This window comes from Diaporthe batatas (assembly GCF_019321695.1).
Source record: "Diaporthe batatas strain CRI 302-4 chromosome Unknown Contig00004, whole genome shotgun sequence".
Classification (NCBI taxonomy): domain Eukaryota; kingdom Fungi; phylum Ascomycota; class Sordariomycetes; order Diaporthales; family Diaporthaceae; genus Diaporthe; species Diaporthe batatas.
In genome coordinates, this window is record NW_025408551.1 from 33,838 (window position 1) to 59,487 (window position 25,650).

A 25,650-nucleotide genomic window follows, 5' to 3' on the forward strand; every position below is an offset into this window, starting at 1 on the left:
CGCTCAATGCACCAAATCTCGATCATTCACGTTGCGAATGACGCCATGCCTCCCGCCAGCCTTTGTGTGGCTGTTGCGAAACATTGTGTTGCTATGAGCTGCTCTTGGGTCTCCCAGCCGCGGGCCAATCGCGTCCCTCCACCTTGATCATACACGATGTGACCAGAGGGCGCCTGGAGGGCTGTTCCCGGGTTGAAGTCGACCTACCCAGCCATGTTTGGGCTGAGTCTAGACCTAACCCGTACTTGCGCACATGTTGGAACGAGACTCCGAGCCCAAATCAAGATTCGGGCCTGGGAAGCATTGGCTGACCGGGCAGCCACCAAATCAGACGGCGGCCCCATCCCCGTGGCCCTGGAGAAGCGTGGCAGGCTATCACCGGTATGGTAGGTCTGGGGATGGCTTGGAGCGCGCTCACCAGCTTCCCTGGTTTCAGCCCGTACTCCGTGGTACGCGGCTTGCTCGGTGACGTAGGGCATGGGGCTCCCTCCCGCTCTCAATATCAAGGGTAGTTGTGAGAAATTGGTTGTCTATAAAGGTCCGGAGCCCCTCGGGTCAGTCTGCATTATTCTTTGGACGACAAGGACTTGAGCCTACATACTAGCCAGATATTCTACTACCAGCAAGCATCTACACCTCCCATAATGTCTTTCAACGACAACGACAACGTGAGAAAAACTTGCCCTTGGGTGAACCTGCAGACTGGCATGCTAAACTTTGAGACAGTCCAACTACGGCGGCAACGACTCGAGCCTTGTAAGTCCCCCTTTCCGTGTCTCTCTATGCCCCAGTCTACAGCGCACAGTCTAACATACAAGAGGTAGGGCTCTGAGCGCCGTGGACAAGACACCTACGGCAGCGGCGGCAACGACTCCTCTTACGGAGACAGTCAGCGCACCGGCGGTAACTTTGGCGGCGACTCTCTGTCTTCCAACCGCCGGGATGACAGCGGCCTCGGTGCTTCGACCGGATCCGACTCGTACGGCTCGGGCGGTGACACCCTAGGCAGCTCCGGGCGCACGGGCGGCCTGGATGACAACCTGGGCTCGTCTGGCCGCAACACCGACAGCGGGTTTGGCTCATCCCGCCGGGATGATGACAACCTCGGGAGCTCTGGCCGCACTGGCGGCATCGGGTCGGACTCCTATGGCTCGGGCGGAGACTCTCTTGGCAGCTCGGGACGCACCGGTGGTATCGGTTCGGACTCGTACGGCTCGGGCGGAGATAACCTCGGCAGCTCTGGCCGGACTGGTGGCGTCGGGTCTGACAACTATGGGTCCAGCGGCAACGTCGACAGTGGCTTTGGCTCCACCCGCCGCGACGACGACAACCTGGGCAGCTCGGGACGTACTGGTGGCATTGGCTCCGACTCCTACGGCTCAGGCGGGGATAACCTCGGCAGCTCGGGACGGACTGGCGGTATTGGCTCCGATTCCTACGGCTCAGGCGGGGACAACCTGGGCAGCTCAGGCCGCACCGGTGGCGGCCTTGACTCGTCCGACAACTACGGCTCCTCTGGCCGCAACACCGATAGCGGGTTCGGAGGCGGCTCTGACAATACCACGGGGCTCGGCTCCAGTGGCGCGGGCTCCGACTCGTACGGCACCAGCGGGACGTCGCACGGTCGCGACAACGACGAGTATGGCAGCAGCGGCAAGACTGGCAGCGGCAAGAATGATTCTACGTTCGGCAAGATCCTCGAGAAGGCTGGCGATGTGCTGAAGAATGAGAAGCTTGAGCAGAAGGGCCGTGAGAAGAGGGAGGGTGCTGGTCTTGGTTCGTCCAATGATTACTAGAAGCCTGGGTGTCTTGAAATAGGATGTGAAGCCTTTGATATTTATTCTGACTACTTAATGAATTGAACATGATGTCTGCCATCCTGAATTTTGAACTATGTTCTTGCGTGCATTGCGGATATTTCGCTTCCACCCTGCACATATGAAATTAGTCGGAGAGGTTGACACGGTTTACGGCAAATAGCACACATACGGAGAGGTGATTGTGGTATCTATCAATTAATTGTGTTTACATTGCTCATGCTCTGAGAGGGTGATCCGGGTGTAGAGGTGGTAGCGACTCGGTAGACTAAATACATAGTCAAGGACAACACCTACAGTTTATGTGACATGCAGTGCTCAATGTCAGAGCGACAAAAGAAGCTTTTTAACTAGATACCGTCCCATAAGAGTATCTGAAATTGTCCTATAGTAGGTCACCCCATAGGATATTATGCATCAAGCTATTCTACCGTGTTTTAGTCAACAAGAGGTCATCATACATAAGCTTTATTCCATAGGAGGGTGTCTTCTAGAGATTGTCTTTTGAGAAATTGTTCTACGGAAGCCATTCTAGGGGAGCGTCTTTGATAGGGGCTTGTGCGAAGGGGGCAACTATGTGTGTTGATCTTTTTTGCAGGATCAATTGATTGACAAGAAGATGAAGGAGGTTTGGAGTGATGTGAGTCTACAGGCTCTAGAAGATCCCCGCTAGAACTGTCCACATCCAAGTGGTATAGCTGTAATTGTTATCGTGTTGGTAAGCTACATCATGTGAATGTGTTGCTCTTGCATGAGCGTAGTTCACATAGGCCGCCGGGCCGAATTCCTTCACTAATAGTCGCACTCGAGTTGACCGGAGTTAGCCGAGCACTATCTGGTTGGACGCCTGGGGAAGATATTCCACACCAATTGGGGGTTGATCAGAGCAATTCGGTCCATCTCACCCTCTCAATGTGGAAGTCATATCGGCGATCACAGCCCCGGAGGCGCAACATCTGAACGCCAACATGCCGCTCACAGCGGTGATCGGTTCCGGCTGTACACCCTCTCAGGTCAGATTTTCCCTTGGCCGTAATCACTCGTGCCATCATGCAGCAGTAAGCCTGCTAGCCGGCATGCTCGTGCTGGGGAAATGCGAGATGACCGGACCCCCTTCCCACTTCTGAGATGTCCTCGAGTAATCGTCGTTTCCTCATGCACCCCACATCTTCTCCTCGTCTTTATTTCGCGAGAGCACAGGCACAGGTCATGCTCACCTCTCACAATGTCCAACCAAACCGACTTGTACGTCTCCAACGGAACTTGCTATTATGGAGGAGGGCAGATCTCTGACCCACGTTACATACCATGCGGCAATGCCGAACTCTCCGGCGTTCAACACTGCTGTTTCGAGGGCTCGTACTGTCTCAAGAGCTACGCGTGCTATGACACACCGAGTGAGTACACTGCGCCTCGAGGTGTTTTCTCACTCGAAATACAGTATACACTGACTGTACGGACAGCCGGAGTAACCTACCTCGCCGGGTGCACCGATCCCACCTTCTTGGACGAGCAATGCGCGCAAAAGCCCGGATACACAGGGCAACAGTGGGTGGCCCTGGCGCGCTGCAGCGGCGAGAACATTTCTCTCTGGACAGGCTGTGCGCACCATCCAAGCCAAGTCGAGCTCGAGAAGGAAAACTGCAGCTGCAACCTAACTAATGTCTTGATCGAGAACACCAACGGGCAGTCCAGCCTCGGCGAGATCGGCAGCCTGCCAACGTCTGCGGGCGGAACAATCTCATTCAATCCTACCGCCCTGCCCACTTATGCAGTGACCACAACCGAGGGCTCTTCAAGCGTGGCGTCCGGCACTGCGACTGCGACTGCCGCGGAGGGTGCGTCAGGCGGCGCCAGTGACGGGCTGTCTGGCGGCGCCAAGGCCGGAATCGCTGTCGGGTCGATCATTGGAGGACTGCTGGTGCTCGGGGCTCTGGCTTTTCTTTTCCGCGGGGCGTACCGGCGGAGGGTCGACCAGGCCGTGGCTGCCCGGACCTCACGGACAGGTTCAGCGCCGCCGCCGCCGCCTCCGCAGGAGCCCAGTCCCATGTCCCAACCATCGTCGCATGTGTCGCCGGCCCCTCCGTACAATGTGGCTGCGCAAATCTCCAAGCCTGAGGGGGATGACCATATCGCGGGACTTGGGTACAAATCTGAGATGCCAGGTGAGAGCACCTACAAGCCTGAGTTACCGGGCGATATGGGTGCTGCTGATGCAGGCCGGAGACATGAGCTTGGTACGTGATTCACTGTGGGCTGGTGCGATGGGAATCATACCAGGACGGCTTCATAACTGTGTGGTCAGCTGCGTGCATGTGATAGGCTATCCGAATAGTCCTGAACGTGGCTCTGTGCAGCACTTTAATCTTTGAACATCACCAACATGCCACGAGAGCCGTCGTTCATCGTCCAATCGTAGGGCGCAGACTGACTTCCAGTTTCGGGGTTGTCGGATGGCGTACAAATGTCTCACAACAGTCAGCGGCCAAGTAAACAGTAACGGGGTAATTAGGGCTGATTTGGAGGATGACATGAGTGTCAGTGGCTTTGCCATGCCTTCAATCGGCTTAGGAGCCTGCGCCACGTTGGAATCCAATATACATATCACCGCATTGTCCGCAGTTGGTGAAGCGAGGGAAGTTGAAAGTTCCAGGTGGCATAGGACCAAGTAGGAGCAGCCATCATACCTAGGTATCAATCATCAAACAACATTCTGACACTGACAACTCACCATGAACACTTACCAGCCACACAATGCTCCACCACCTTCCCCTCAGACTCTGATGGTGCGCCCCTCAAAGACAGATCCGAATATCAAGGTTATCCACCCAGGGGGCGTTGCCGATACCTCGCCGCCGCTTTACTCCCTTTCGGTTTCCAACGACTCGAAACCAAACGTCGTTGTCTACCGCGGGCCACACTCGCCATCCAACATAATCGGCACCGCCGTCTTCCACTCGCTCTCTGGAAAGATCGACCTTGTCTTTCACGGGCAACCCATGACCATAAAACCGAGTGGCATGACCGTCGCGTACCATTTCGAGTTTCCGCCAGTGGGCAAGCTCAAGTGGCAGCCAAACCAGACGACGGGCATGGGCTTGGAGCTCCGGGATGCCAGTGGGATGAAGGTGGTCAAGCTCAAATCGACTGGCTTTGGCTCGGGGGAGAGGGTGTTTGAGATGATGGTGCCATGCGACCCGAGGTTTGTGGACTTGGTCGTGCTGTCGGGGTGGGCAGTAAGAGCAAATATGGACAAGGACAATTCTGCCGTGGCTGAAATCCTTGGAGCAGTGCTGGGGGGGTAAATGAGCTTGGGGGGTGAGCACCGTGGTGAGAAGATACCTAGATACCTGGGCACTCAAGTAGGTAGGTAGGAGGGAGCTTGCTGTGACAGCGGTCACCAATGCAAAGGAAATGGCCGCACTGCTAGGAAGGGAAATGGGCTGGGTAACAAGGAGGGAGACAATATAAATGGCCTTGTAGACAGGATACGTAGAAGACCAGGTGAGCGGAGCGAACCGGTTCATACCAATTTCTGAGCGAGCGTGAGCGAGCCATCACAGGCTCTTCAAGAGGCACCACCCTTCCCCGTCCGGAGCCCCTCGTGAAGATGTTCATACAAGAGCCTCGTACCACGACCGGAGCCCCTCCCGTCGAAGCAAGATGGTAATAATGTTGCCTGATGTGAACAGACCTGCATAACATGGGTAAGACCTGATTGTACACCGAGGTACCGATAGGTACCTACCTAGTTAGGATGTAGGTACCCCGTTCAGTCCTTCGAAAAAAGGTGAATAAGACCCAAACGTTTCAGACAGACCGTTTCAAAAGACCGTTTCAAAAAGAGACAAAAAACCGTTTTGAAAAAAAAATAAAAATGATGAGACTGGGACTTGAACCCAGGAGGATTGCTCCACCAGGAATTGATGTTAAGATTAACCTTAACCTGGCGCCATAACCTTTTGTAGGTGTTAGCGTGTGAATGATTTAAGCGCTTTGAATAAGTGGAACTTACCAACTCGGCCATCTCACCGTGCTCACTCACCAACTTTTACAAACTAAGACCCTCAGTCTTACTGTTTTTAATAACTTCCACATAAAGCAATAAATAAAACAAGTATAGTAATAATAAATAATAAATTACCTTAAATACTTAAGTAATTATTTTAGTTTTAATTATAATATAATAAAATAATATTTAAAAATATAATTTTTTAATAAAATAATTTATTATATAATAATAAAAAAATAAATTTATAAAAAATAAATATTATAAAATAAATAAATATATATAATATAAAGAATTTAAGTAATAATAGTATATTTAAAGTATAAAAAGCTACTAATTATTACTTTTCCTCTTTTTTTAAAGGTCTTATAGCCTCCTTTTATACTCCTTTACCCTCCCTAAACGTTAACTGAAGAACTAGACTGAGGGCTCTAAGTGGGAGATGTGCATGAGCTGCTACAACGAAGCTATCTAGGGGCTCTCTCAGAGTTGTCTCGGTGGTCCCTGACAAAACCCGTCTCAGAAGTGGAACCATTCTATGACACAGAGCAAGGGTGACCTTTGGGGCTAATTTGCACCCTGGCATCTCGCCTCGGAGACGCTTTATGTTGTTTGAGACTGCATTTGGTCTGGCCATGCCCGGGCCTTTCACCTGATGATACATACCCCGGGGCCTCGAGTTCAGTCCTTCATACCTTATGTGTGGGAATTTCAAAACAAAATCACGCCACTTGAGGGTTACCGGTATCCGATCCATCCTGCTGACGGGATCGAAAGGACTTTCTACGCCGCAGCATCTTTGCCGGTTTCCTCCACGCTGAACTTTGCGCACACCACGGCGAAGGGTGTGAATCAGTCGGTGTTGCAAGGCAATCCTCCTGATTCACCACCACTGCTTCACATGAGTGGACTCCTCAAAAAGTGGCTTACCAACTGGAGCGCCCTGACCGCATGCCTTGAAGTGGTGAGTCAACCATTTGTGGCCGTTCTTCAAAAGTCGTGCCAAGCTTGTTCTCGAGCACTGTGTTGTGTGGTGATGTTCTTGGCGGGCGACGGTGGTGTTATATACATCAAATAAGTCTTGAGGCGAGTATTGTGACTCTGTGTACCCGTATACCCTGAGATTCATGTTCAGACTGAAGTAGATGGGGGAGGTAGCCTCCGGGGCTGTACGGCATTGGGGATAGGTTGAGGGCGCGATGTCGACGGTTGATGGCCAAACCTGCGAGATTTATTGGCGATGACCCTACTATGGATCTGGATTGTATTTAATTACCGGCTTTCGATGCTGTGGGTTCTTCCTGGCAACAAGGCGGACCTTCGTGCTTTTCCTTTCACCTTTCTCCCTATTCTACTTCCAGCCGAGCCTGGTAAAGGTAATCCTTATTGTCAACATCTATCTGGTTCTACTCAAGTAGACTTGACCTCAATCAAGCGCGTTACTATTTGAATGCCTCTGGTGCCTCGACGCTCATAGCAATCAACCAGAGAAGCAACCAATCCAAACAACACCGACCCGACCCTCACGTGAAGGCTAAACCAACCGGCCGCGACAATGCCGTGCCCTAGTACTAGTACCAACTCATCTCCGCTTCCATGACCGACCTTCACCTTTGCATTTCGAGCTGGTCGGCAACCTCATCCTGGCCGAAGCCGGGCTTCGAAGCACTCAATCCAGGCAGGCGAACCGCGGCACCCCGCATTTCATTCTATACAGACTTTGGTTTTAACGTGGTATACCAATCCAGGGTCGTAGCCACGCCGTATTGCGTATGCCCCAGTTTTATCCGCCTATGACATTCCTTTCAATACGATGGAGCTCCTGTGGCGGGGTGGATTAGCACGGCAACTATGCATGTAAGTGAACTTCACTGCTCGCAGAATACGACGCAAATAATCACTGACTTGGCCATGAGCACCGCGGGATTCCCACGGACGTCACAATGAAGCGAGACGTCACGCCAGGGAAAATAGGCTCGATAATGATTATAAATATGGGAACGCCAGGCGTTGCAGAATCCTCTTTCGCCATGCCAGCCAGCCATCACAGCCGGCCCATCTGTGCGAGCCTCTGCTCCTTCCACGATGCAGCCCACCGCCCTGGCCCTGGCCGTTGGCGCCAACCTCATTGCTGCCCAGTCTGTCCCCTCACCACCCTCTCCTGAGGCCTTCGAGATCGTCGAGCTGCCCCTCCCGCCCGTCTCGTCGAACACGGATGAGGGCGCCTGCACCTCCAGCATCAACCCCAGCGGCACCGGGTGTATAGGCCAGGCAGCGGGCGAGTTCCAAGCAGGCGACTTCACTCCTGATGGCAACAACGTCATCGTCAACGTCGAATTCGTGGGCGCTCCAGCGGCCCCAGACCCAGCGTCCATCTACTTGGGCGAGCAGGTCATCCTGATCAAGGCCGATGGAACCAAATTCTCCACAGGCGACCCTTGGAAGTGCCTCTCCTGTGGAGTGCCGGCTGCCAATGCCGTCTCCCTCGACCCCGAGCGTGACTATCCACATGTCCTGCGCAGTGGTACCAAGGCCCTCTGGGGCCACAACATCCTCGACTGCGACGGAGAACTCCTCGAGAGCGATGCCTGCACCCCGGACAAGACGCACATCTACCCCATCCACTGGCCGACCGCCACCGACGGCTCTGGAAAGGGCGGCAGTCCCCGTGAGCTCCGCCTGCACCCGGATGACACCCACATGGGCTGGAGCTCCTTTACCGCCGATGGAGGCCAGTTTGCCTACTACGGCCGTCTCGAGTTCAACGCGGAGCCCACCTCGGGAGAGCCTCTCGCCCCTCGCTACGATCTGGTGGACGTCAACCTGCTCGTCGACCCGACCCGCTTCCAGCCTTACACCGTCAACGGCACGGAGCTGAGCATCCGCGAGGACACCATTAATGTTGGCGAACTACGTGGCTTCAGCGGTAACGGAGACGAGATCACCTATATCGGCAACCCCAGAGAGTCGGACAACATCGACCTCTTCGCCGTGCACCTCAGGACGGGCGCTGTCCGAAGGATTACCAGCCACCCTGAATACGCGGACCCCATGGCCTTCTCGGCAGACAACGAGTGGTTTGTCGCAATGGATACTCGGGGCTCCAACAGGCAGATGTGGATGGCGGGTATGCGAGGGATTCCTCCCGTGGCAGACCTCGTGACGGTGACGGCCGCTGCCTCCACGCGTAACAACGGCGCCCGCAGGTTCTTCCAGCCCATCCTGATCGACCGCCACGGCGACCGCGGCGACTACTTCGGCCAGCAGGTCAACGCGGCAGGAGACGGCAGCAACGGCGCCGTCAATGACCGCAACTGGAACGGCAGGGCGGACCCGGCCTTGTCCCTCGACAGCTCCAAAATCACTTACTGGCAAGCCCTGGTCGTCTCGCCCGCCTGCGGCGGCGCGAACCCCCTGCCCTGCCCGGAGTCAACGGCCCAGGGCGGGCGCGAATACCGCGTGATGCTGGCTCGCCGCACCGACCGCGGGCCTACGGAGCCCGCCCCGGTGTTCGAGGCCGGCGACGAAATCCCCTGGGCCACGCCGTTCCCACCCGGGTCGACCGTCCCGGACCAGTTCACCCTCGCGGAGGGCAACTACACCCTGCAGGGCCGGGTCTCTGGCTCCGCCGATGTGAGTGTCACTGCGAGCCTGTCCAAGGTCAGCGGCGTGGGCAGTGTGTCTGTCAACTACACGGACTTCTCGGACGACGGCGACCACATAATTGACGGCCACGAGGACGTTTCGCTCAACATTGACCCATCGAACCCGTGGACGAACGAGGTCAACTGGGTGTCTGACATTGTGCAGACAGGTGTGGTCAACGGGACTAAGATCACGAGCCCTGGGGGATTCCACTTGGTCATCGACGCCCAGCTGAACGTCTTTAATGCCTCTGGGATGTTGACCACGACGCTTGACGGGGTTGTGTACAATCAACCGGCCAACGGTACTTAATTGGATTAGTTATAGGCATCTCTTATTTCTTTCTATATATCTATGGCGCAAGGCTGAGGCCACAAGCACCTATCGTATTATAACTACTGTTATCGACATCATATTCTTTCCAAGCGCTGGGTCTAGAGTGCTTACCACCGTATAAAGGCGCTACGTATGTCCTCGGACGTATACGGAATAGAAGTGAAACCACATAAAGGCGCTACATACATTTTATATGTATAGGGATTAAAAACGAAACCACCTCCTTCCTTCAACGTTTGGTCGCGTCAACAGTAGAGCTCAGAAAACCAATTTACAAATGGCTCATAGTCCATACATGTCTACGTTGAGAGCTCTGTAGCAGCCCCGCAAGAGCGAGGAGGGCCGAGGGTCCAGTACACTAAGCGTCAATATTTGGTCTTCGCGATTTACTGTGTGACGATGATTCTGTCCACTATCCTGTCTGTCAAGGCATGGTTTGTCCTACTTGGGGCATTTGTAGTGCACCCACTTAGTTCATCGACCTCCAGGTTGTCTTTGCGAAAGTCCACGCTCCTGCTGAACGCGACTCCAGTGACTTGTCTGTCATGCAGCACCAAAGTCTGCACGACTGTTGATCACCTCGAGAAGTCCAGGCTAGCGGTGGCACCTTGCACCAAAAGCGAAGCGCGAGAGCCTCGATCTTTGCCGCTTGCCCCCAATCGGCCAGAAATGCCGGCACGATCCGTCGCACAAGAATGTATGCTCGTAGCCTCCATTCCCGTGAAGGCGTGTACCTGCGTGTCCTGCGCCCGGAGTTGTTGTTCCTTGGCCAGTCATCCTGTCATCCAGTGTCATCTGTCTCAGTTCCGGGACGCCCTGCCCAGTCCTGTTGTCCCAACTGCTAGTGCACCAATGCTTGTGCTGTGTGCGCCGTGGACGATTGGCGCTGCAGTCTCACGCAGCGGGAGCAAGATCTCGGGACCATCCGCGGTTTCGACCGCAGGTGCGAGGATGCAGTCATGGAGGTCAGCAGAAGAAAGAAGGAATCTATCACACCGCAGCGAGAATTTTTCGGCGTCTCTTGTTGTGACATGCTACGGACAAATTTCAGCACATGGGGATATGCGAGAGCCTGCCAGGAACCCTGCCTGATGCATGCAGGCACCTGGCCTACACGTGCATTCTCTGTCGCCAGCACGCCTGGAGGATCGGTCCCAATGCAGCGGACCGGCGATGGAAAAAGCACAAACATGCGTCGGCCGGGCTCCTGGAAGCGGATTCATCTTCAGAGCCGCCGGAATGGACTTTGCTTGTTGAGATAAGCATGGCAGAGTTGGTTGGACGCCCGGGCAACCCGCGTGTGAAGTCTGAGGTGGTGTTTGTGTGGTTTGGGGTATCGCCTGCAGGGTCGAAGCATCACTGCCATTGAGGCCTTCCGCATCACCAAGATAGCGTCATAATACGACCTCACCCGGTTTGGGGGCGAATTTTCAAGCACGTCCTTCTGGAAGACCCGATTACGAGTGTGGCAGTGACCCCCGTATTGTGAGTGGTGCCATTGGCTAGCTCAGGGGAAAGACGAGCAGGCAGGCCTCAGCGTGGCCTGGAGGGTTGAGGTGCCAGAATGTCCTGAATGTCAAGAGTGAGCGGCGGCGTCACCCAGCCCAAAATAGAACCTCGGGAAGCCGCCCGCCCGCATGGCCGCCCCGTTGGGACTGGGCCTGGATCTGGGCCTGCGGCGTCTTGGCCATCGGCCCTTGAAACGGGGTGGCCTCGGGGCCAGCCAGGACGACGGTTTTGGTTGTTGGTCCGTTGGAAGGATGGACAATCTTGAAAAAGGCATTGAGCGTGGCCATGGCGTCTTGGGGCCCTCGTGACGAGGAGAACGAATCGCAACGGCTTCCTCGGACTTTGTGGTTGTTGTCCAATTCCCTCGGGCCTTGTGACCTCAGACTGTGGCTGAACCTAGGGGTTCCCCAGTAGGCGCAGAGCAGGGGGAGAAAAAAAAAAGGAGTTCCAGAAACGTCCCGCAGCGGCCGGCGAGCGCGCATGGCTCGGGGTCAGCTGCACGCGGCACGTCGTCGTCAGGAATTTTTCAACCCCGGGATTTTGGACGACGTCTCTTCCCCAGGACCGAGTCAAGAGCCAAGGGGTTGGGGCCCATTGGCAAGGGAGCAGAGGGAATCCGGGGTAATCTTGATACAATTGATTGGGATGATGGCGAGCTACCCCGGATTATTGGGCTGGGACTGGCACGCATGGGGCTCTGCCGGAGCGCGATCAAGTAAAATGGGGGTAATATCAGGCAAAATGGGGGTAACAGAAACTCGCGAGAGCGTCACTAATGCCCGCCCACCAAGGGGCGTCAGGGGTGTCAGCACCGGCGCGGACAACAAGAACAGCACCCAGCGGGTGGGGTCAGCCGCTGCCGGGCCACCGGTGGACTTGGGAAAGCGGACCAGAGCCTCCCGGACAAGCCTCGAATGCTTGGGAGCCCTGGGGCCCCTCCTCGTGCCCATGGTCGGCGAGGCCTGAGACGCAGGCGTGCCCCCGGTTGTTACGTACAAGCCGTCAAGCTTGACACATCGTCGAGGTCACGTTGCCGCCCTCTGTCGCTGCATAGGGCAATTCGGTCGATGCCGTTCGTAATTTGGGGCGTTGGAGAGGCACAAGATGCTGGTACGAGCCTGTACATGCTGTCAAAGTCCCTCGTCTTTGCGCGCGAGAGATTCTGAGGGGATGCATGTCGACGTTGGTGGGGCCCGGATGGCTCTCCCTATCATCAGTGGCGGTCAATTGCCCAGCACAGCACAGCACAAGACCGCCACAACGGCCCGCCAGAGACTGTGTGCTCCAGCAGCAGACTGACAGACTGACAGACTGACAGACACACAGACTGACTGACCGACTGACTGATGAGTGAGCACGGGACCGTGCAGCCGAAAAGCTTCCGCCTCTCGGGAGGCTTGTCCAACCAGTTTGGAGGCTTCGTCGAGCTGCGTCAAGCTGCATCGTCCGAGACTGTAAGCGGGCGGGCAGGCTGGTAAGCTCCCAGACCGCATTGCCTGCTGGGCGGGAGTTGGATTCCTGGGCTTGCTGACTGGTGTGCTCTGCCGCTCGACAATATTCGCGAAAACCTCACACCTCGACGCGTCCATTCCTGGCAATGATGGCAGCGGCTGGTGGGGTTTGTTGTGTAGGTACTAGACCTGCGGAGTAGAGCCTCGAATAACCGTAGCCTTTACGCTGTGAGGCCTAGTCAACATGTGAAGAACGTCGGCTCGCCCCACTATTTTCAGGTACCGGCCGTCTGTTCCCGCCAGGTACTCCGTACCAGCCGTCCACTGGTACCCTATCAGGACTAGCCCGTGCCGTCCATGTCGGAATCGGGCAGTAAGAACAACCATCACTTGCGCAATTGCTAATTGCTGTGGTAACCTTGAAAGTCACGATGGACGATGGAGAGGGGCCCCCCTGGGACTTTCTTTGACTCATGGATTGATTCATGGATGGACCACGACAGCTTCGAAGTTCGGACGGGCGAGGGCTGCTAAGCTATATAAGAGGGCGTGAGGGCGCACCCTCCTGCAGCCCATGGCCTCGACCCGGCCTGTGAGAGAGATGGTGTTGAACCTCGAGTACCTTTAATAGTCTAACACCGTCATCATCTATCACCGCTTCTTGTTGCCTCCCTCCCCCTCCGTGCCGTCCCGTACCGCTGCCTCGAGGCCGACCAACTCGAAAAAGGGTAAGAAAGGATTCCCCTAGGCCCGCATATCACAGACACACCATCCTCAGCTCGTCCCTGCTCGGATCCCTCTGTCAGTTGGGCGAGTTGGCGAGCCCTTGCCTTATCTCTCAGCTGGGCAGTCTGGGTGACACAGACCAGCTGGCTACGCCGCTGCAGTGCCAGGTCGTATCGGCGTCCCGCTGTGCTGTGGGCCCGGCCTGTCATGGAGGAGCTGGGGCAGCCTGGCAGAGGGAGCCTCGGCCCGCCTGGGACGCCTGGAGCTGAGAGCGACTGCCTGCGCCGCCCTGCCTGCTAGCATGCTGCCGGGAGCCGAGCTCAGACGTTCTGCCCCATGCGGATAGCCAGGGCGGCCGGCGGGCGGCCGGCTCCAAGCCCACTCTCCCCCGAACTGGTTCTCGAATCTCTTGGATTCTGAGTTTGGGCTGAGGATGCGTTCGGGCGCAGAGGTGGCTGAACGGGGGCCAGTCGAGTGTCACTCAAGTGATTGACCCTTGACGGATGACATCAATCCGAAGTTACGCCAGCACCCAGCACCCACAGGAGGCACAAGCACAAGCACAAGCACAAGCACAGCACTCGCGCAGACACGCAAACTCGCACTATCCAGCACCAACGCACAAGCCCATTCCCTGGCACTCGATCCCCCCTTTCCCTTTGTTCGCCATTGCCTCTGGCCGTCAGCCACAACCCCCAGCTTCCCAGCTCCCAGCTCCCAGCTCCCAGCTCCCAGCTCCCAGCTCCCAGATCCCAGCTCCCAGCCCCGAGATCCCAGATCCGAGATCCCAGTTTGTTGCCCCGGCGGCCCTAATAATAACAAAACAACAGGCCAATACGAGTTGCACCTCTCGGATAACGTCGATTACCGTCGTCTAGATCGGGCCAACCACTTAGACCAAGGTGAATAAATATCCCAGCTCGAGGAGCTGACGGAACACCAACGCACGGCGGTAAGCACCAGATCTCACCCTCCCCCCAAAGATATCTCATCCTTTGTTCTTTGTCCTCTCCACGGCTCTTATCTCTTCACACCAACAAATCTGCCGTTCTAACGGGTTTTGGTCACAAAGTAAAGAAGAGAAAACCCAGGGCAGACAGGATACAGCTGTCATTTTGGAGAGGCAGCTCATACCCCTTTATCGACTATCCGTCGAAAGCTGATCCCTCCAGACCGACCGCCCTTGGGACTAGAAAGGCCTCGCCCGCGAAGCAACGGACGATAACACTGCTCGACTGCATTCTTCAGCCCCCCCCTGAGAGCCATTGGGCACCGTTCGCACTCTAGCCACTGCGGATTGATCGCCGACCATTGACTGGATTCATTTTCTAGTCAACACGGTACGTCCGGTCTGCCCGGCTCCCCTTCCCCCTGTTCACCTGTGAACATCACCTACATTATCTTTCCTTTTCACCCTGATCACACCTCTTGAGAGCGGTGAACAAGTGCATGGCCGGCCACCCATCTGTTGAGGCTGCACAGACGAGTTGCAGGGGCCCAGTAATGTTGCCATGTGGGCCATATTCTCACTCATCCACGTGCGTCGTCGTTTCTCGTACCTCGTGTACATGCCAGTCTGGATGCCAGCGCTCCCGATAAGCAACCGCCAGCCAGTCAGGGAAACCCTGCTGGCCAACGACCGCTCCTTCTTTTGGTTGTGTTTCCCGTTGAAACAAAACACATCTGACCGCTCGCGGCTCCTCTGCTAAGCGGTGGGGGGGCCGCCGGCCATGGCTTGACCCGGGTTGGCCGTCTGAGATCCATATTGTTCTTTGACGCTTTTCTGTCGTTTCTGCCCTGCCCCGGCCTGGCCCTGGGCCCAACTTTGCCGAACCTCGACCTGGTGTCGTGCCCGTTACGGCGTGACCACTAGCATCGACCAAGGTACCACAAACACGGTGCGCCATGTATACCGTTGTATCTGGTATGGATGCACAATGCCACGGTCCTCTCTTCCACCCATGGCTTGGATCTTCCCCCATCCATTATGGCTAGGTCTGGTTGCTGCCAAAAAGGGTCGTCACAAAGACATGCCTTGTACCGCACCCTTGAACCTCTAGACCTGCTCATATACATACTGCCTCTGCCCCCATCACCACTCCTCCAGCCCATTGTCCTGTCCCTTTCCCCCAGGAGCAAAGCCCAAGACTACCAGTGTTCTTCCTCCCTCAAATTCTTTCTCGTCTTTCAAGCCTTTTCTTTCTCATTTCACACACGTACACAATATACCATGGCAGCTGCTACACTGCGGTCTCCCGTCACACCGGGGCTGACGATAAAGACTGACTTTGAGAGCTGTGATAGTTTCCCCACATACATAGACCCCTTTGAAGACTCTGACGAAACCTTCATCGACGGAGCCAGCATGCCTTCCTCGTCCTCTTCAAGTCCCCTCAACCCCAGCCAGAAGCTGGTCGATACGGTCACAGAAGACCCTTCAAGACACGCCTCGCCCCAGCCCACCTCAGTTCACGTCCCCGCCCGCTCCGGACTGAACGGCAGCAATGGCGTCGGTGGCAATGGCTACAGGGTGATGCGTTCGGCCACAGTAGGGTACATTGCCCCCGAATTCAAAGGCAAGGCGGAGCAGATGAAGTCAGGTGAGCAGATACGACCCCCGTCTCCTCCTCTTGCACCGTTCTGACTCGGAATTGGAAACAGTCCGGGATCTGATCCTGAAGAACGACTGGATTCCCGAGAGCCGGGTAGATGCCCAGATTGCGTGGTTCTACAACGACCTCGGCATCGATGATGTATACTTTGAACTTGAGACTACGCCTGTTATTGCAGACCACATTACTGCTCTCTATGCCGCCAAGGTGGCCGCCTACTCTCGCAAGGACAAGCGGGAAGAGATCCGGCTGGACATGGAGGCCAGTGACCATGCCATCTACATCGACACCAGCGAGCCTGGAAAGAGTGCCGTCGGTGGCCCTCGTTTCGAGACCAGGCTCGAAAACAAGTACCTGGATGGTAACCTTACCGACCGATTCCGTGTGGAGACCTTCCGTTCCTCGGGAGTCTTGGGAGACAAGGCCGATGCCAAGGCCTCCCTCCGCTGTTACTTTGTCTACCAGTGTCAGTTTGTCGAGCCCAAAGCCGACCCCAAGGAAACCCGCCTGGAGGTCATCAGCGACCGCATGTTCCTGGCCAAGGCCACAGACAACACGAAGCAGATGTACCGCGAGATCATTGAGGTCGCCGTCAGCCGCACGGGTCCGGTCATTGAGGTGTTCGACCATGCCGGGGCCCAGGAGAAGCGCCTTGTCGTGGCCTTCCGGTCACGCACCGCCAGGGGTCTTTTCAGTGCCCTCTCCGACCTGTACCACTACTACGGCGTGACAAGCTCCCGCAAATACGTCGAGCAGTTCTCGAATGGAATAACAGTCATGAGTATATACCTCAAGCCCGCGACAAACCTCGGCGGTGGATACCCACCCTTCGACCAGTCCATCCACCAAATCATGAAGGAGACGTCACTCTTGTACTGCATCCCCCAGAACAAGCTGCACCCGCTCTTCACCTCGGGCCAGCTGAGTCTCCAAGAGGCCATCTACGGCCACTGTGTCTGGGTGTTTACCCAGCACTTCCTGAATCGCCTCGGGTCAGAATACGTCTCTCTCTCAGAAGCTCTTGATATCAGGAAGACTGCGCACCAGGAAATCCTGTCCAAGCTGAAGCGCCGGTTGAGGACCGAGACCTTCACGCCCGACTACATCCTAGAGATCATCGCCTCGTTCCCCCAGCTGGTCAGAGCTCTGTACGCTTCATTCGCCAAGGTCCATCTCAGCGTCGGCCCAGAGTTTGAGCGACACACCATCGACCCCACGCCCGCTGTGGAGATCCTGTCTGATGAGCAGCTCAAGACGCTCATCACCAGAGAGGTCTCGACAGACCACGAGGAGATGGTCTGGAATGCCGCTCGGGCTTTCAACAATGCCATCCTGAAGACGAACTACTTCACCCCCACAAAGGTGGCTCTCAGCTTCCGTCTGGACCCATCGTTCCTGCCAGAGGTGGAATACCCCAAGAGGCTGTTTGGAATGTTCCTCGTCATCTCAGCCGAGTCCCGTGGATTCCACCTTCGCTTCAAGGATGTCGCCCGCGGTGGCATTCGGATTGTCAAGTCTCGGAGCAAGGAGGCATATGCCATCAACGCTCGCAACATGTTTGACGAGAACTACGGCCTCGCAAGCACGCAGCAGCGCAAGAACAAGGACATCCCCGAGGGTGGCTCCAAGGGTGTGGTCTTGCTGGACCCCAAACAGCAGGATAAGGCCCAGGAGGCATTCGAGAAGTACATTGACAGTATTCTCGACCTGCTCCTGCCCGCTGAGACCCCCGGGATCAAGAACCCGATTGTCGACCTCTATGGCAAGCAGGAGATTCTGTTCATGGGCCCAGACGAGAACACGGCCGATCTCGTCGACTGGGCTACTGAGCACGCCCGTACTCGTGGCGCCCCGTGGTGGAAGTCCTTCTTCACCGGCAAGTCTCCCAGGCTGGGTGGTATTCCTCATGACAGCTACGGTATGACAACACTGAGCGTGCGCGAGTACGTCAAGGGCGTCTACCGGAAGCTGGAGCTCGACCCAGCCACCGTCAGGAAGATGCAAACCGGTGGTCCCGACGGTGATCTGGGAAGCAACGAGATCCTGCTCAGCAACGAGAAGTACACGTCGGTTGTGGATGGCTCTGGCGTGCTCGTCGACCCCAACGGGCTCGACAAGGAGGAGCTCATCCGCCTGGCCAAGCAGCGTGTCATGATTGCTCAGTACGATCTGTCCAAGCTGTCCAAGGACGGCTACAGGGTGCTGTGCGATGACTCGAACATCACGCTCCCCAGCGGCGAGTTCGTCGGCAACGGCACCTCGTTCCGCAACACCTACCACCTCCGTGACACTGGCTTCACCGACATGTTTGTCCCCTGTGGCGGTCGCCCCGAGTCGATCGATCTTGTCAGCGTGGCCAAGCTCATCAAGGACGGCAAGTCGACGATACCTTATATCGTTGAGGGTGCCAACCTCTTCATCACCCAGGACGCCAAGCTGCGTCTTGAAGAGGCCGGGTGTGTTGTGTTCAAGGATGCAAGTGCCAACAAGGGCGGCGTGACCTCGTCCTCCCAGGAGGTCCTGGCATCGCTCAGCTTTGACGAGGAGGGCTTCGTCCAGCACATGTGCCACGACGCCAAGGGCAACGCGCCCGAGTTCTACAAGGCGTACGTCAAGTCCGTGCAAGACAAGATCCGCGAGAACGCCAGGCTCGAGTTTGAGGCCATCTGGCGCGAGCACGAGGAGACGGGCCTCCCGCGGTCCGTCCTCTCTGACAAGCTATCTGTGGCCATCACCGACCTGGACGAGGAGCTGCAGCACAGCGACCTCTGGAAGAACATCCGCATCCGCAAGGCGGTCCTGCGCGACGCCCTCCCGCAGCTCCTGCTGGACAAGATCGGGCTCGACACCGTCATCGAGAGAGTGCCGGACTCTTACCTGTGCGCCATCTTCGGCTCGTACCTGGCCAGTCGGTTCGTGTACGAATTCGGCAGCCAGCCGAGCCAGTTCGCCTTCTACGACTTGTGAGTTCCCACGACCTGGACCTGCCCTGCCCTCTCTTGTCCTGAAAGTAACCTGAATACTGACAATACCACTACAGCATGTCGAAGAGGATGTCAAAGATTGCACAGGATTAGACAAAAGCTGCTTGAGCGGTTGGCTTCATGTAGGACTGTACAAATTGGGGTGTCTTTCTTTCGGCCACAGGAGTTTATAGGCTGGTTGCATTTTGGATCCCATCTTTTAGACTGCAAGACTTGTTTTGCTGCGCTCTAACCGGCCAGCACTGGGTCCGTCGACCCGTACCGCCACACGAGGCGGATGATGAAGAATGAAATGTCCCTTGACGATTCTCTCAATTCGCACATACCGCACACACATTTGCCGTGCCGCGTTCCCTTTTGACTCAGTGTGACTGCACCACCGAGCACTAGTTCTTTCTTTGTTGCCCCCACTGCCTTCCAGACAAAATGTTGGTGCCACAGTGTGCCACAGGGCCAAGATGCGGGGACGGCGCGATGAAGCGCTGAAGTCGAAAATTTTGAAGCTAAAGAAAGCACCAAAGACCTGTGGTGCACGCAGGTGCTTCCAGACATTGGGAGTATTTTCAGCTTGACGCTCAATTGGGCCAGTAAGGGTTGTTGGTGCAGGGATCATGCTCTTTGGTCCGTGTCATTAGAGCTGATACTAACTACTCTGTACCTAGGGAGTACGGATACCGACCTACATTCTCTGGTATTGCCAGCCCGCTTTGTTGCTACTACTCTGGCCATGAGCGAAGAGAATGACGCTGTATAGCCCTCTTTCCTCGCCCACTATTTCGCCCGGCGACACCAGAGCAATGGATCCCACTCCGTGCGCGTTGTGCTAACCCCGACAGGACCGCATCCTCGCCCCCTGCCATGGCGACGGCGACGGCGAGCTTGTCCAGCTCCAACGCCCCCGAGAACGTGCAGAAGCACATCCGGCTGTTATCAGCCAGCGTCTCGGGCAATGACACCCGGGTCCTGGAGCTTCTGACCGAGGACACCTGGACCTCGCAGGCAGATCACCACGCACTGCGCCAGGCACTGGTCAAGGTCGGAACCAAGGGCAACCTCAAGGTCCTGCGCCTGTTGCTCAAGCACGGCGCCGGCGTCCACCCGAGGCGGGAGAACGAGCTGTCGCCGCTCTTCAAGGCCGCCGAGGCCGAACACCTGGCCGTGACCACCGAGCTCCTGGAGCACGGCGCTGATCCCAACTGGCGCGGCAAGAATGGCCAGGCCGCCCTGTTCCCTGCTTGCATGCGCGGCCACAACGCTGTCGTCAAGGCGCTCCTCGACAGAGGCGCGGATGTCAACGGCGGTAGGAACCACGACGGGAGGCCCGGCGACAGAGACGGCCGGACCCCGCTGCTCTTCCTCGCCTCGGAGAAGCGCGGCAGGTGGACCATGGACACCGTCAAGCTCTTGCTGCAGCACAAGGATGTCAACCTGGACCCGCGAGACTCCATCGGGAGGACGCCCCTGCACTGGACAGCGACCAACAGCTATCTCGACCTGGCGCGCGCCCTGCTCAGCGGCGAGTTCGGGAAGCAGGCCGACATCAACGCCTCTCAGAACCGGGGCAAGACGGCGCTCCACCTGGCCGCAGAGCACAACCAGGTCGACTTCGTCGACCTCCTGCTGGCCTACGGCGCCCACCTGGACGCCGTGTCGGACGGGCGCTGGACGCCGCTGCACAATGCCTGCGACAAGGGCCATGATGTCGTGGTTGCCAGACTCCTCGCTGCGGGCGCCAATGTCAATGCTGAACTGTCCAACCGCATGACTCCCTTGCACTGGGCCGCCTTCAACGGGCATGCACCTGTCGTCAGGCTTCTCCTAGAGAGGCCTGAGACGAACATCTCCATCAAGGATCAGTTCGAGCGGACTGCCTTGCTCTGCGCGGCTGAGAGGCACCACAAGGACCTTGTGCATCTTCTCTCCCCTTCCAGGGCTTCGCACAGGCTGTCCGAGAGCGCCCGAGAAGCCTCCAAGCTGTTCTCTGCGACCGTGGTTGACTTTGGGGACTTCCAGGAGATGAAGTATCGGAAGGGTGATGTCCAGGAGAAGAAGAAGCAGCTGGTCTTCAAACCCTCCATCTACGACTTGCTCTATGGCTGGGAGGACAGCGAGAAGAACGTGCCCACAGTTCCAATCCTGGCCAAGAATGTGAAGTGGGAGCCGCACTTCCGATGGATCCACCTGCCTGCAAACAACATCGCATGGATGGAGACTCTCCTGGCCAAGTCATTCGTCGAGGGCGGGTTTCGCGACGTGGAGGGCTTCAAGGCCCTCGAGAAGTGTTTCGATCAGGAGCATAGAGGAGTTTACGCGCATGCAAAGTTCATGAGGACCTTTTCTCATCGCGTGCCAAGCCGGCGTGCTGAGAAGGATGATGTCGCCCTGGGGAGTGTCTCCGAACAGGCTGCCGAGACGGCGGCGGCGGTTGCGGAATCTATAATCACAGATACCTCGGAAAACAGCATATTAAAACCAGAAGTCAAGAAGAAGAGCAAATCCGAGCAAATGAACGAACGCCACCCGGGCAAGCAGCAGAAGCGCAAGAAAGGCAACCCCGGCAACCCGCCTGGTACCAAAGAGGCCAAGCTCAGCAGCAGGCAATCGTCGTTCGCGCCGTCCTTTGCGTCAACAGAGGCTTTCAGACAGCTTGTAAACAATGGGAAGATGGTCCTGTTTGTATGGCGAGCCCCTCCCCTGTCGTCAAGTCGAATCCCGCTCACACGCACAGATGCCCTTCCTGCATTACGAGACCCACGACCGGCGGCTGAGCATGGCCGAGACTATCCAGAGGGCCCGTACCGGGGCCAAGCCACAGCGACACGCATCGCGTGATGAACTTCTCGTTCACGCATATGTCAACAACCTCCACCCGAGGCGGACGCTCGACCAGTTCTTCTACCATGGCATCGACACCACACAGCGTGACAATGACCAGGTCGTCTGGAGATATTGTCGAGAGCATCGAATGGAGCCAAAGGTTTTCATGGTGGACCAGCTTTGTAAGCAACACCCGTGCCCCCCTCGTCAAGAGATCCCAATGTTTTGAAGCTCTGAGATTTGGCTAATCTTGAACCTCTCAGGGCTGTGGATTCTTGGTGGTGGTCAGTACTCCCAACCCCCCCTCCACTCGATCATCGCTGACCAAGACTTTGCTTCTAGACACTGTCATCACTTGTTTTCCTCAGCGATGGGATCAGCCTCCACAAGATCCACTAAATGTCATTGACGGCATAGTTGAGGAGACCAATGCGAAGACAAGGCCACCAATCCAGTCTGTTTATGACCTAGCAATGGTCATTACTGGAAGAGCATCTGGATTATTTGAGTGCGTCTGTTCCTCGCTATCTCCTGCCATGAGACGCAATCTTGGGCATGTCATACAGAATTACCTTCATCTAGGATACCCTCCCACAGGATACCTTCCCACAGGATACCCTCCTACCCTCCTACCCTCCTACCCTCCCACAGTATACCCTCCCACATGCTCTTCAAACAGTCGACTGACAAGGTTGTACAGCCGGCATCGCCTACATGAACAACAATTCCAGTTCCTTGACATGTTTGAGAGCAGCATCGGGCACATAACAGACCAGGAGAGCCGACTCTTTAGCAAATTCCACAAAGCTTCAGAGAAGTCGACCCAGTGGCTGAAACGCTACCGCCGCGGTGGAAGCGGCAGCCGGAATGATGAGCTGTCGGATGACTTGCTGAACATACACCAGGAGACAAAGCTTTTGGCAGAGATCAAAGACATACAAGATGAATTGAACATCATCGCTGTGGTGCTGAACTCACAACTCAATGTGTTGAAAGAATTCCAAAACAACATCACCGAAGAGCTGCGGTTAGAGGGGAGCCGGAGAACAACCGATGGCGTCATCAAGGAAATCCGGCGACGCTTTCAGGAGCAAGAGCGTCTGCTCGAAGTCCACGAGAACGACATTGACCGAATGGAGGGACAGGCCGAAGGCATCTACAGCAGTTTGACGAACCTGCTGGATCTGAAGCAGAAACATTCGAACGCCCTCGAGGCGCGATTCGCTCGGGAGCAAGCGATCATAGCCGCGAAGCAAGGTGTGTCCCACCTCTTGTGATTCCCCACCGCTCGTGGTCTCAACGGGCGTCTGACAGTCAATAGGCCAAACCATTATGGTCTTCACCATTGTGACTATCATTTTCCTCCCGATGTCGTTCATTGCAGCCTTTTTCGCCATCAATTTCCAGGATTGGGGAGACCATCTTACGATAGGATACGTCACAAAGTATATGTTTGGGATCGGTTTGGCCATCTCCTTCGTCTTTGTGACCATGGCTTTCCTGGTGCATGATATCTCGGAAGCCTGGAAGTCACTGATTCGGACCGCAAAATCCTATCTAGGTCGACTGAGGCGCCGGAGGACGCCGTTACAGGATGAGGGAGACCAGCCAGATGACATCTCGATGCGGACCGCGAGAGACAACAAGCCAGGGACTGCTGGCGCTGCGTCCACGGGCGCATATCGGACGCACTTTGACGATATGGAGTGGAAAAGGGGCATAGATAATTACACCTTGCGGATGAGCCGCGACCGCGACCGTTACGACCACGCTCGGTTCGGACTATCCCCAGTTCGATATGGCGGGCGGAAGCTCAGTGTCGGCAGTGGCCATGGTGCCTCTTTGATCCGACGAAGTTTCGACGCACGCCGCGGGAGACCAAGTGCTGACCTCGAGAGGGGCAGGGATCCTTCAAGAGTACGATGAGCACCCAGGAACGCCAGCACACGTGTGCTGATGGGCAGTCTCTATCTGCTGTCAAGGGACATGACGAAATGGAGCAACAGTATCAATTAATTCGAACCCCGTACTGCAAGGTCCCTCGACGTCATAGTTGGGAGCGGTATGCTCTCTGCTCTCGCCAGTGTCTCAAGCCATGTGTAGATTTGACAATACTGGTATGCCAGATGACTGCTGGTGGTCTTGTAATGGTCGCCGCGTCCTCCAGTGTCCTCGTCTGTATGGTGGACGTTCTCGCCGTCGTCGCGGTTGTGGCCGAAGACGAGGTGATGGACTTTAAAATTGAACCCAGTTTGTCCGTCCAATACCCGCCAATCCGTCGTGCCGGATGGTTATCGCCATCCTGTTCCAGATCGGCCGTCTCATCTTGCGGTGTTGCTGTCATTCCAAAAAGCCTCCTCACAGACTGTTGTATTCGGTCGTAGACGGGGTGAAGTGTCGGCACACAGGCTGAGATGAGCATGAGCTGGGAAGAGAGTCAGTCCGACAGAAGTACTTCTTCGAGCCCGAAACTGTGTGGGTGCGAGACGCTTACACATCCTTCGACTGTGGTCCATGTTGTGAGGTGAGCGACTTCGTCTTCCAGGTGTTAGCGAGGTAACAAGCGCATCTAGGCTCATTGCTTGACTCACAGAAGAAATCAGGACTTGCATTGGCTCCCAGTAATGAGGTTTTGTAGCCTCCTGCGGCCGACGCTCTGCGAGCAACTCGCTCTTAGTTCCCGGCTCTCCCGGCTCACACGGGGTCAACCAAGAAAAGGGACATACTGGAGACTTACGAGACACCTAATCCGAGCATTATGCTTAACGTGAATTTCTTCCTCTTGTTACAAGTGAGGCGATTGAACACGACCGCTGGGTAGACGGCAAAGTACAGATCAAGAGCCGCGGAGAATGCTTGACAGACGAAGCGTGAGCGTAGTCTCGGAGCTTCGACGAGGATAAGGACATGGTATGCTCACCAGCAGCAAAATAACAGTACTGGACAAACTGGATCGACTGCAGACATCTGGCACCTTCAACGGTCGGGTCCCACGATGCTTGGACGGGTTTGCAGCCGAAAAAGGCCAAGAAGGAAACGGCAAGGAACCCAAGCAGGCAAATCACGACCAAAGACCACATGGCGGCCTTGTGAAGCTCACCTGGCTTGAATACCCTGCACAGCAAACTCACGACCGACATCTTGGACACGGCAAGGTTTATACTGGTCCCCGAATGTCAGTCGCCAATACCGCAACATGGCCCAAGGTCCGAGGGTAAACGGACAAAACTTACACGCTGGGAGGCGTCCCGATGGTGAACCAAAACTTGGCCCTCGCCTGTTGCTCTTGTGAGAGCACGGCGTTGTGGCGGCCGAGACCGTTGAAGAAACCGACTGTCATGAAGGCCACGTTGATCCACACCATTGCCAGCGACAGCACGCTCAGCCACTCCTCGGCGTAGAGCCTCCTCCGCATGATCCTGGAGCAGCCGTAGGCCCTGGCGGCGACAAAGACGGTGGCGGCGGCGGCCAAGGAGAGGAGAACCGCCCTGGCCTGGGGTGCGAGAGTCTCCTCCTCGGTCATGCCGGGCGGCGTCGTGTTGTCGTCGTCAGTTCAGCAGTGTGACTCATCTCTGGCTGGGTAGGCAGCTGTTGGAGGCTGTTGGTGATGATATTTTTACTGCGCAGGCGGGTGCATATGCGTGGGGGCGGACGAACGGCCAGGATGGATCTGCGTGTGCATAATTACGGTGTCAGTCGACTCCACTGCTGGTGCTGATGCTGCCCAGTTGCCTGTATTTGAAT

The 25,650-nt window shown here is 56.2% G+C and overlaps 7 protein-coding genes across 7 annotated transcripts; 6 read left to right on the plus strand and 1 right to left on the minus strand.

The window, feature by feature from the left end:
• Nucleotides 1-644: 644 nt before the first annotated feature.
• KVR01_004304 (uncharacterized protein) lies at nt 645-1,796 on the plus strand (the record flags this gene model as incomplete). The annotated part of the gene is made up of 3 exons (XM_044787242.1): nt 645-668; nt 727-756; nt 825-1,796. 3 exons carry the CDS (start codon nt 645-647, stop codon nt 1,794-1,796), a joined length of 1,026 nt encoding a protein of 341 aa, XP_044646468.1.
• Nucleotides 1,797-2,785: 989 nt separating this feature from the next.
• Nucleotides 2,786-4,062, plus strand: KVR01_004713 (uncharacterized protein; the record flags this gene model as incomplete). The annotated part of the gene is made up of 3 exons (XM_044791574.1): nt 2,786-2,807; nt 3,281-3,738; nt 3,931-4,062. The coding sequence occupies 3 exons, from the start codon at nt 2,786-2,788 to the stop codon at nt 4,060-4,062; spliced, it is 612 nt and encodes a 203-aa protein (XP_044646877.1).
• Nucleotides 4,063-4,549: 487 nt separating this feature from the next.
• On the plus strand, nt 4,550-5,122 carry KVR01_004111 (uncharacterized protein; the record flags this gene model as incomplete). Its single annotated transcript, XM_044784531.1, is given in 2 exon segments — nt 4,550-4,603; nt 4,619-5,122. The coding sequence occupies 2 exon segments, from the start codon at nt 4,550-4,552 to the stop codon at nt 5,120-5,122; spliced, it is 558 nt and encodes a 185-aa protein (XP_044646275.1).
• A 2,625-nt stretch (nt 5,123-7,747) lies between these two features.
• On the plus strand, nt 7,748-9,783 carry KVR01_004086 (uncharacterized protein; the record flags this gene model as incomplete). Its single annotated transcript, XM_044789363.1, has 1 exon — nt 7,748-9,783. The coding sequence occupies exon 1, from the start codon at nt 7,912-7,914 to the stop codon at nt 9,781-9,783; it is 1,872 nt and encodes a 623-aa protein (XP_044646250.1). The 5' UTR covers nt 7,748-7,911.
• A 3,272-nt stretch (nt 9,784-13,055) lies between these two features.
• On the plus strand, nt 13,056-19,404 carry KVR01_004682 (glutamate dehydrogenase (NAD(+))). Its single transcript, XM_044789934.1, has 4 exons — nt 13,056-13,495; nt 14,324-16,093; nt 16,155-19,068; nt 19,146-19,404. Exons 2-4 carry the CDS (start codon nt 15,424-15,426, stop codon nt 19,180-19,182), a joined length of 3,621 nt encoding a protein of 1,206 aa, XP_044646846.1. The 5' UTR covers nt 13,056-13,495; nt 14,324-15,423; the 3' UTR covers nt 19,183-19,404.
• Nucleotides 19,405-19,947: 543 nt separating this feature from the next.
• KVR01_004309 (uncharacterized protein) lies at nt 19,948-23,863 on the plus strand (the record flags this gene model as incomplete). Its single annotated transcript, XM_044782773.1, has 8 exons — nt 19,948-19,997; nt 20,028-21,765; nt 21,818-22,088; nt 22,170-22,190; nt 22,249-22,414; nt 22,607-23,163; nt 23,228-23,740; nt 23,811-23,863. The coding sequence occupies 8 exons, from the start codon at nt 19,948-19,950 to the stop codon at nt 23,861-23,863; spliced, it is 3,369 nt and encodes a 1,122-aa protein (XP_044646473.1).
• A 776-nt stretch (nt 23,864-24,639) lies between these two features.
• On the minus strand, nt 24,640-25,429 carry KVR01_004784 (uncharacterized protein; the record flags this gene model as incomplete). Its single annotated transcript, XM_044794908.1, has 3 exons — nt 24,640-24,761; nt 24,827-25,068; nt 25,140-25,429. The coding sequence occupies 3 exons, from the start codon at nt 25,427-25,429 to the stop codon at nt 24,640-24,642; spliced, it is 654 nt and encodes a 217-aa protein (XP_044646948.1).
• Between the last annotated feature and the right edge of the window lie 221 nt (nt 25,430-25,650).

Excerpts from the sequence above, each read along its gene's own strand:
- KVR01_004682 (XM_044789934.1), top strand. The coding sequence starts at position 15,424 with ATGCACAATGCCACGGTCCTCTCTTCCACCCATGGCTTGGATCTTCCC. Across the intron at positions 16,094-16,154 it reads GGCGGAGCAGATGAAGTCAG|TCCGGGATCTGATCCTGAAG; the intron begins GTGAGCAGATAC and ends AATTGGAAACAG. Across the intron at positions 19,069-19,145 it reads CAGTTCGCCTTCTACGACTT|CATGTCGAAGAGGATGTCAA; the intron begins GTGAGTTCCCAC and ends ATACCACTACAG.